We start from the raw sequence: 11,651 nt of genomic DNA on the forward strand, positions 1-11,651 counted from the left end.
TGTATATTATACACATTATGTATGATATACGTACGTTTCAATTTTCTTCGAGTTTGACGTTCGAAATAAAAAGCTGTGACACCGTGAAAATGAGAAATCACGTCATTAACGATCCTTTCGTATGTTCCTCGAATTTAAGAAATTGTTCTACCATAGAAAATGATTCGAAGATTCCATGCAACGTTCGTAAACGTTGGACAACCACACGGCAACTCCTTCAATTTGTATTTTAACTAATTTTCGTTTCAATCGGAAGAGTAGCTGCTCTGAAAAGAATCTTTGTCGTAACGAGAAACCGTGCTAACAATTATCCTGTCGTATCTGTTCGAACTTGTGACATTTCCTATCGATAAAAAAGTACGATTCAATTAAGAGCGATTCAATGAACTGGAGTAACATTTAATCGCAAAGTGGAGTACTTTTATTGCACGATTATGCAACGACATTGGAAAACCAACGGGATATCATAGTTGCGCCTGGAACCGGTCCCGTTTGTCAGGGTCGAATTTACGGATTGGGCAACACTTGCATGTGAAAGTCGTCAAGGTTGAGATGCGAACACTGTCTTTAGAACAACGACGATGCATCGAGCTACGGTACTGTTGCAATCTATTCTTCCATTGTTCCTCGATGCTATCTGTACAGGAAAGAAAAAGAAAAATGTAAAAGGAAGACCACGCTGATATTAGAAGCATGCAATTTCTGTCCCATTCGTGGCTCACACGTACCAGTCTCGTGAGTTAACTCACGCGGCTTAATGACACTTTAATCGACGACTGCACGTAGCCTGCTATTATTTCACTCACCTACGCTTCAACGTTTTAAAATACAATTTTGAACTTTGCATAGAACGATCGAACTGTATAACGAAACACCGTTTCGCAAGTAGAAAGAACTTGACTTTCTAAGAAACTAAACTATCTCGCCTTTCCGGAGAAGCTGAACCCCGGGAAAAACATCTTTTTATCGACTACTAAAAAAAATAATAAAATAACACAAAAGCACGATTTCTCCGACATCTTCACAAGCAAGAGCACGGTACGCTGAAACTGAAGATCAGTTTTACCGAAAAACAAACGCGTTTATGACTCGGATACTCGACGACTCGTTAAAGTGCGATATTGTCTGCACGCGACGTCGGATGTGAAAGGGTTGTAAACAGACGCAAAAATCATTACGATACGGATTTCACCGGAATCCTATTTCTACGGATACCGTTACAAAGGTACGGTAAGTTGGTACGTGCAATTTCACCATTGAGACGCTGAGTTGAAAAGGTCAAACAGCATTGATACAGGAACGCACCTATCGTCGTGGAACTGGCGTACGAAGAACAGGTAAGTAGGTGCTTCGGTATTCAACATCGCGAAGAGAAAGGATGCAATTAAGTGCCTATGCCTATCTCCCAGTGAAAGCCAGCCAAGCGAACGAAGATGCGAAGAGATGTGCTCACCCTTCGGAGATTAATACCTCTTTCACACGGATGCGAACCAGGTCATTCAACCGGCAGCATTGTGGAAGTTCCCGGTGCAAATGTTCACGGTGCTCGATTAGTAATTGGTTTTGAATACGGTCCAGTCACGATAAATCGATCGTTTATTCCAACGGAAGTCTGTCGAAGTTTCTAAATTGACGCGCGTTCCGGCAAATACACGTTTCAACGAGTAAAAAAAGAAAAGAAAGTAATGAGGGGGAAAAAAGAAGAAGGAGGAAGTCGATTTTGCTTTCAGGTAAAATAGGTTTCGTCGTTCGATCATCGCCGTAAGTGTTTCAATATGGAAAATATGCTATTACAAATTAATACATAATCCTGATATGATAATTATACACGAATATATCTTTTGGTATATTACATTGCTGTATTAATTACTCATTAAATACACGACCTCTACTCGCTATCGATGACTACGAATAATTAGGACGCTCTAGTCATCAGGCTGGATCCGCGATGAACGATTATTCGGTCCAATAAAAACACGCTAAGAATGACTTTGCATATTATTAAATTCTGTTGCTGCTACGGCGATCTTGCAAAGGTGATTCGATGCCAATCAGCCGCGACATTCTAAAGTTATAAAGTGAACATCAAACATGGTAAATGGTGGAATGCTACAGGTGAGAAACGTGACGAGTCAGTCTCTTGCGAAATGTGACAGCAATTACGAAATTCAATAGGTTTTTCACCAATGCTACGTCAAAATTATCTTTGATATTGATATCGGATTTGGATTTTCGTAATTTGATTTGGACCGTCTTCCTATCATATTTCGGATATAGCAATAACATTGATCGCATACGAGGATTAGTACTAATTGAATTAAACTAACGATCTAATAACATCTAAAATAACGATCAAATAACATCACTATTAGGATTGTACGAATAATTTCCGCGTTTTAACACGCTTTTCTGCGTCTAAACCACGCGACATTCTCAGTTTCTCAGAAAGTCAAGTTCTCTAGTTTCTGTGTATATGTTTGTAGATATACGAGTTGTCTGGTAACCAAATTTTCGTACCTAAATTTCCCGAGTACCCGAGTTTCCGAGTACCCGAGTTTCCGAGTACCCGAGTTTCCGAGTACCCGAGAATTCGGCAATTTCCCGAGTATCTGAATTTTGAACGCACCTGATAACCGAATTTTCAAGCAGGTAATTTATTTCTCAGTTACATTCTTAGACGAGTGAATTTTTCTTCAGGATTTTTATTAGGTCGTTCGAAAAGTTTCTTTCGTTTTATAAGGAAATAACGAATGCACAAAATTTTCCGTTTTATATTATTTTGTCGAATTACGTCCGATCTATTTCGTTCTATCAAACTAAAGATCACAACGTTCGACAAATTGGGTTTCATGTTTGTATAAAGATGCGTCGTTGTAAAAGACGCGTCTGTAAAAGAAAGACACTTTTCGGACAACCTAATAACTTTCGAAATCTTGAATTCTGGAGTATTTATTTAAAATCTCAGGTACGTGAGAAATTCATAAATGTTTGGTCAATACCGGTTTGCAGAATAATTCGTACGCCGTGTTTTCTATTAATTCTGCACAATTTTCCTGGAAATAAAATTCGCGATGCGTTTTATTTACTTCCGGCCGATCACGCGATACGTTTCGAAACGCAAACTCTAGGAACCTTGGGAACAGTTAAAACTGTCCGAATTAAAAGAGACCGTCGTATTAAAACGCAGCTCGTTCCCGCTAATATTTTTATATAATTGGGAATATTTTAATGAAATTGATTTACGGCTAGAGTTTGCTGCTCCCGTTCGACCTACAACTTTCGCAGTTGCCAGAGTCCAATTAAAATTCTGTAATTACAGTAACTCGGGGTTCATTCATAATGATGTGCGCGTATCGCGCAGATCCGCTGCTTTACTTTCCCCCATCTAGCTCCTTGCACCGAGTATATACATACTTCTTTTGCTTTAATCAACCGCACAGGTATATATACGTATATAATGTTGTGTGTATGTGTACATATATATATATATATATATATATATATATAGACTGCTTTAAAGCCGAGATATTTTTCTCTCATCTTTTATGGACAACCATTGTTCGAACAGATATTTCTCGATTTATAAATCGCTGGGGCACAATGCGGCGTTTAAAATATATTTAGAGAAGAACGGTTATAACACAGTCGGAATGAAAAGAAAAATAGCAAATCGATACGCGTTTACGTCTGCGAGGATTATATCACGCGTTGAATTAAGGCGCGTTACCATTTTTGCGAAACGCATGGTGATATCTTTCACGACGTGTCCTATCAGAAACCTGCTCCTTTGTTAATTAAAACGGCGACAGAAATAATTCGCTTGTACGATTGTTCGTATAGTTCGTGGAAGAATTGGCCGTACAAACATTGTTAATTTCATTTGCAATGAAAAAAAGCAATTGCGGACGATGATTTTGACGCGAAAGACCAAACGAAACAATTTTTCGCCGACTGTTCTGAATAGATTTATATTCTTGTTTATTTTAGATACATCGGAATGTTTCGTCGTTGTATTTTATTTGAATATTTACAATTTGATGTTTGCATGTCGATAAATATTTGTTTCAATCGACAAAATCGCGAGGTATACATTCTGACAACGCTACGACCGCGTACAATTCGTTTAATGGTATATTTTTAATGAAAAGATAATTTCAGGAACTTCGTAACGATAGATGTTTAGACGTTTAACAAAATGCTTGGCAAGAGAGAAAATTCCATATTGATTTGCGTAACGAGAATTATGTTCCGCAAATACTAAACGATAATAGCAATCAATTTATACATTTATTTATATAGCAATGAAATAGTAATTAATTCGTAGATCGATTGATAAACATTTCAGTTAAGGAAGTCGACTTTTCTTTATCGCAGCAAAAAGTAGACAAAACTTGTCGATCGGTTCAATAAATTTCTTCATAGATATTTCATAGAATCTCGTAAGAAGGTAATTGTACGGAAAAAAGTTATGTCTCTTTTCTTGCGTATTCGAATCCCGTTACCCTTTTATGCGACGTCCCGATAAATCTCGACGACCGGTGCTCGCGTAAATCAGAAAAAATGGTTAGAAGCACTTTAAAGGTGGCGACAGAAAGCATCCACCGGTTCTCGTATCGATCGTTAACCGGTCGAATTTCTTCCAGAATATCGTCTCATCAGTTTCGATAAATGAGATTTACTTTCGCACCTCTTTTCGCCTTGTGATTTTCAAGATCGTTTTATCCTCGACGAATCCAGTCCTTCTTTGCCATTTTTCCATAGAAATTCACTTCGCGCTTTCTTTTTTTATTTGATAGCCACTTTCAGATTCACGGACGCAAGATCTTTAGTATACATCCATAATATCTTTGTAAATGGAGACCTGTTAAAGTTACGATCGAATTTCGTACAAAGGAACAGAAAATATAATACGTAAAACGGCAGGACTTTTTAGGAAAGTAGAACGCGGTAGTACGGTCTTTATGAATTAGGTACACGAAGGAAAATGAATCGTTTTAAAATGTTTCTACGGTAGGAACAAAGAATAACGTCACTTTTTAGGAGAAATTTGACACAATGAGGAATCGTAGACCTCGCGGTTACAGTTTTGTAAAAATCTATGAAGCACAGAACGTATTATTTGAACACACTGTATATAGGAATATTGTAAGAATTTTGTAATTTTATACGAGAAGATAAGAGCAAGGGTTTAATTAGGATAGCGAAGAACCATTGGCTTCGGGTAACTTACATATCCACGTCGGAATACTAAATCAAGAAATTCCAACGAAATTGCATAATAAATGAAACGTTTCGAAAGATACGTCCAAAAAGATTCGAAAAAGAATCTCGCAGTATCAATAAAAAGATCATAGACTCTAATAGTATTAAAGCAGAAAACCGGTTGTCAGAGATATTACAGATAGATCACAGGTTCGGGATGAAACGAGTCGTTTTAGAAAACTGTTTCCATAAATATTTGAGGATCCTGCGACAAATGATATCGACGGAAAGCAGCGTGATGGTCAAAGTACGTAAATCCGGTGTAACACGAAGTGTAAAACAATCCGAGCGAAGTTTGCAAAAACCGCGAACATTCGATACCGTTCCCCTTTACGAGTGAAAAAGGCAACAGAGATAAAGTTGCCTTTAGAAAATAATTATTTTGTTCGGCGAGATTCTGTTTAATGAAAGGCCTTTTTTATCCATACGCGCTGCTAATGGGCTTCTTTGAGAATGGATGAGCCCGCGGGGAGAGGGAAATTTAATTTTGATAAAAGAGGCTTATAAGTACGGTGTTGAGGATCGTTTAACTTGCACCGTTAAAGACATACATTAGCCTGTTACTTCTCCAAGAATATAGAATCCAAAGGGCGTCGTAATAACACCAGCTGGATATTACCTCACGTTTCAACCATATATTTCTTATCGTTCTTCCGGAGTGGCTGCGAATCCTCAATTATGCTCGTAAAAGTTTTATACCTGTCCATATGCGCGGTGATCCATCCTGCTGCTACAAACGATCGTACTCGATGACAATTCCTCTGACAACAGACTACACTGACGCTAAAACGGAGTTTTTCGTCTTTCGATGTGACAATCGTGCCACGGAACACGATATCATCTAACATTTTTATAATCGGCGTGTTATTCTCTTCGCTCGATGTTGTTAATTTTCAGTATTTTCATTTTTCTAACATATTCGTTGGTTTCTTGCGAAAATCTGCAAGTTGAGCACGGACGGAGGTCTCTTTGGAGACGTTGGTTCGATTAAATCGTTTTAATTTAAGGAATATCTTTCTTGAGAATTTTGGATCTTAATTGCCGAAATAATGGCATAGGAACGTTAAATTTACGCTTAGAATTTATATTAAAATAGTTATATATTTATTTGATAAATGATTTCGAAGATACTCATCGATACACTTGCACGCGTCTCACCTTCTTCCACACCGGATTGTTAACTGAACAGTTTACATACACTACTACGCAGCTAACTCAGTCCAGCACATAAAATTATACATATGTCAATAATCTTGATATTATATGTGTGTTGTATTACTTAATTAAAATCTATGGGTAAAAAGGATGTGCGAATAAAGAACGATATAACGCGATTTCGATTGTCTTTTACGTAGGTAGAATAAAATACGAATAGGAAGAGACTGCTGGACGGTACGGTAGGAAATTCTCCGAAAAATTGATCGACTAGTCATTTGACATTTGTTTCAAGTGAATTATATCGGGAATATTCGCGACTAGATTCGATATTATACTAGAAACCCATACACGTGTAGAATTGAAATTTGTTGAAAAAGTAATTGGGTCATGTCATACTATGTCGCTGAGATTCATAGATCATGTTACGTTTTTCCCAAGTTAATCACTTCAATAATATACAGCGGTTGAACGAAATAAAACATTTTACCGAACCGTAGAGCTAACATTTTTCATCTAAAAGCTAGGTTCCACGAACGTGGCACTTTATATCATTGCTCTCTGTACGAGTGGGTTATAGGTTCTTTGACAAATTAATGTGCAGGAAGAATATTGTGGCGGATGGAAGATTGAGCCACAAAGAACTTCCCTCGTCTCTATTGTGTCGAATAGGAAATTTTCTGCTTTGTTCTTTTCTACAAAAATTAGGTTTTCTCTGATTCAAGGAATTTTAATGGAATTTACCTGTAATGAAATAGTCGGCGAATAGTACGTGAAAGGGTGAAGGCTATTCTCAAAGGCGGAACGAGAAGTGCTGATTTTTTTTTTTCTTTCAGAATACCCTGGGAAATAGGGAATTTAAAAACAATTTTCATGTTTTAAATTGCATATTATCGAACGTAGATTTAAGTCGTTCTGAAGCCTTAACAAATTTTGTTCAAATAATAATTCTTAGTAATTTCTTTTACCGAGTAATCCATTCGCGCGGAAATTTGTGTATGCGAGCTACGAACGAAAATAGGAAATACGTGTTTTTCGCATTTTTTTCATCCAATAACGAAACTTCGATGAAAATAGTAATCGTAACGTCCGATAAAAATATGCGTCTTTATTTCTAAAATAAATAACGATACTTATACGGAAGAAACAGATGTAAATTATCAGGTAACGACTTTTGGATGAAGCTGTACGTGGCTGTGAGATTTCTGAAGATCCCACCGTTTTATTATACTCTTTATTACACGAGCTTCGCAGCACGATTTCATTTTCCTTCGCTACCCGTAAATTCTCCAACGATCCTTCGACCGCTTAAAAAATACTATAATCCCCACGAGGGGATAATCCGTGTGATTTATCGTGGCGGATAAATTTTTTTATTGATCACGACAAGTGCAAGAATGCCGAGAACTAAATGACCTACTGTAAGACGAGTTGGAATATTCGCGATGGGAAAATTCTAAGAGCAAGGTATCCCATTTGTCACTTATCTAGCTCTAAGCAAATCATTCAGAAATATGGAAAGTTCAGTGCACGAATATTCCGAAGATGAGATTTATCAATTCCAGTTCATCGATGTAAGGCCAGTTTTATCAATTTCCAATAGCACAAGCGTTCGTACTTTGATGTCTGCGAAAGAGACGACAAATTTTTTAAAAATGATTCCGTACAAAGCTTAAGATCAGTTCTATGAAAACTTTATTCTTTAGTCACTTAGTAACTCGTTAAAGTATATGTACGAGTATAATACGTATAAATAACGCTGGAGTCCTGTTTCGTCGAGTAGAGTTTCTTCGAGAATCAAGTTGACCTACTATGCTTATCCGTCTCTGCCGAATGAATTATTCAGAAATGTGGAAAACCCGGTACGTATGTAAATATTTTGAAAATCTGCAGATTTAAGACCAGTTTTGTCGACGCTTAATAACACCAGCCTTTCTTCGACGTCTGTTTCTGAAAAATTTCTGAAAAGAAAAATCCCCTACAAAACTTAAGACCAGTCTTTGCCAAAGAACAAACTTCATTCACTGAACTCTTAACAACTCGTTAAAGTATACGTATAAGTACGCGAACGTTGAAATTGCGCCTCCAAGGTTCGAAGAATTAAGCGTACCACATAGACACACATAGGCTAGTGGAAATACTCGCGATGGGGAATTCTAAACGCAAAGAATCCCTCTGTCACTTATCCACTTCTGTTCAACCGTTTCTACTATTTCTCTCACGAAACTCTCGGATATCTAGATTTATCGTGATAGCGTTAGGAATACTCGGGTGAAAGGTGCCACCCTCTCACGGTGGTTTACTTGCGAACAACCAGTCATCCGGACGATTATTCGAATAAATCTATGTACAAACGAGGATCAGAAATTCCTCTACATTACGGACAAGGTAGGAATATAATTATCCTTCGTGCAGATAAAATTTCATTTAGGCGATTTTATTTGAATTGAAACAATCTCTTTAGCGACCAATTTAAAATTGAATTAGTTTAATGGCTTGCTACGTGCGAACGAATTTATCAAAGTTTCGAAAGGATCGTTATTTTCTATTTTAATCCGACAACAATGTACCATGCAAATGGACATTCGTTTGTTTAAATGAACTATTCGAAGGATTGATTTCACGCATTCACGAATATTTATTGTATATTGCATGGGCGTATTGTATTGTATAGTATATTGTGTATGTTTTCGTATTTATAGAAACAGTTGCTTCCTTTCGCTGCCTATCTTGTGTTTCGCGCCGTATCGCATTAAAAACGTAAGATATGGTATTAGACTGGCGAAAAGATATATTGTTATTTATTTGTGATGCACGCCTCCGTGATTACATCCCCATTCGCAATATCTTATCTCACATGTTAACGTAAGTAACACGAAACTTATCTTCCTATGCTTATAATCTCGCTAAGTTGGAATTAAAACTAAAAGTAAACTCAGTCTGTTGCTCAGCCTCGAGTCAATTTGAACTTAAATATATCAAACACGAATGTATATTAAATCTGCTCTTTTTGCTACGTAATATTCTGACGTATCCTCGTGGCACGCGTCTTTGCCATTGTTCGAAACGAATCCCATAGTTTCCAATTAATTAGTACGTACCCGAAGCTACTACGATCAGACGATTAAATAATCGAATAATTAAGACTGTGATCCATCTGTAAGCCTTCGTTCTCAGCCTCCTTTACTGTTTTTCTTTTCTTTCCTTTCCTTCTCCTGCTGCCAATTTCTCCGCTGTATTAAAAGCATTTATTATTACACAGCCAAGAAGGAATTCCATTAAAAAGACAACCGCGTGCGTTCTCGATTTGTCATATAAAAATTGCACGCTACGGCTCAAACGATGATTATTCCAGGCGAATCCTCTCGTCCGTTCTTAGAATTACCCGTTGCATTCAAAGTTGATCGCGCGTGCCGCAACCCTTAGGCCATCCTCACACAGAATCAAACGGATGAATGGAATGGAACGATCGCGGTTCACCGCACGAGTGTCGATCGATCCTGTCGCGAATGGAATGGCAGTGGGGTCGGTGCAACCGTCGTAGAAATCGAAACGTTGGTCGCTTCGCGGAGTTTCCGCTTTTGCTTGCGGATATGGCTCGGTCGGGGAAGAAGTTGACCGGTTGTTCGTTTTGCTTTTCGCGTTAGAGGTTCTTCACCTCTGTCTGTTCTGCGAGTTTTCCTCGTTGCGAGTAAAATAACAAAGGAAACGATTTTACTATTTTTTATTTATACAGAAAAATCGTCTCGGTGGATTTTCAAAAATTGGCACTGTTTTCGGGTAATGACGAGATTACGAACAATTGTTACTATTTGTTTAATTTCGGCCTGCGAATGGATTTCGCTTGCAATTCTTCTCATTCGTCTTAGAAAAGAAATAAAATTATATATAGCTGTTTATTTTCGTCTGAATCAATTCTAATTGTCTACGTAATAATACGTTTATTATCGTAGCTCTTTAAAAGTCGATAATATTCATATATGATGCAAAGAATAAAAACGTGATTGTAATCGTGTAAATTTGCTTCGTGTGAACGTGGCTTAACGTAGCTTTCATCTTGCCCTGAAATGCTTTCCATGGTCGAGGAAATGCACGAATGAATTTCTCATCAGGGAAGTTAAACGTCGCGCTGAAAAGATTCCAAAGGTAAACACGAAAGAATACGAAGAATTGTTACCAGTTCAAACGGATTTTTTTCCCAGGTCAGGATAGAAGAAAAAAGGTGACACGTTTGTATCAGCGATAAGTAGCGAAACGATTTCATGCTTTCTTAGAAATAAGAAACTCAACGTTTAGAAATATATTACGAAAGCGTTCGATCGGTCGCCATTTACCCTGTTAATCTTCCATAGTTGTATCTTTATCTCTGTTGATTGCGATTGATCATCCAACCAATAATTTCCCATTCTGATCGAAGAATTTTGTCGTTACTATAGCGAGAAGTATCATCAGTTGACTCAATCGATCGATCAAATATATTCCCCCTTTCCTCGCACTTTTGCAAATTTCTCATAGTAAACTACATATAGCGATTTACTTTTGTCAGGCCATGTTAATTATAATTAGACTGCGGACTTTCGTACGTTTGCAGGAAATTTGAAAATGCCAAATTGCACAGAATGCGTGCAATACGTTCAAAGAAATGTTCTACAATACAAACAAATTTTCTACAATACTCTGTAATATTTAAATAAAACGATTTCCTACCTAGAAAAATATAACTTTGTGTAAAAACCCGCAAATTTAGTTGTAATCGTCCGTATCGATGACATCTAATTAACAATACCTTTCTTCTGCCATGTACGAGGAAAGGTCTACGCTCTCCGACATCGGTATAACAATGTCAAATAATTAGACGATTAATACGACGAATTCTTCGATCCACAAACTAACAAACCACAAAACCGTAAACGATGAAGCATCTTTAATCCTCGTCGTAAACCTCGCAACACCACTTGCTCTCCTTAACATTTTGCTGTCTTTAACATCTGTCGGCTTCCTAACTTTCCCAGCCCAGACAAAACGCAGAGTAAAGAACACGTGCACTTCGTTGCGAACGAAGTGGACCAGGTATAACACCAGTGTTGGTAATTGTTCCAGGACCTGATGACGAAGAACAAGCAGCGGAATTGGCGACGATTGCTGGCCGCTTGCTTGGTCGGCGTGGTCGTGCTCGGCTTAGTCGTCGCGGCGACGATTCTTCTAACCGGAAGCCCGGATTCCTCCGGCTCGAG

The 11,651-nt window shown here is 37.8% G+C and overlaps 1 protein-coding gene across 6 annotated transcripts in view; it reads left to right on the forward strand.

The window, feature by feature from the left end:
- Window positions 1-11,651, forward strand: part of LOC100748212 (venom dipeptidyl peptidase 4) — a 310,210-nt gene that overhangs the window by 29,297 nt on the left and 269,262 nt on the right. For all 6 annotated transcript variants that reach the window (XM_033319882.1, XM_012383458.3, XM_012383459.3 and 3 more), the window contains one exon: window positions 11,518-11,651. In XM_033319882.1, coding sequence (XP_033175773.1) covers window positions 11,518-11,651 — 134 coding nt within the window. The remainder of the gene's footprint in view (window positions 1-11,517) is intronic.

The sequence above is a fragment of the Bombus impatiens genome, unplaced genomic scaffold (assembly GCF_000188095.3).
Source record: "Bombus impatiens unplaced genomic scaffold, BIMP_2.2 scf_0217, whole genome shotgun sequence".
In the NCBI taxonomy this organism is placed as follows: domain Eukaryota; kingdom Metazoa; phylum Arthropoda; class Insecta; order Hymenoptera; family Apidae; genus Bombus; species Bombus impatiens.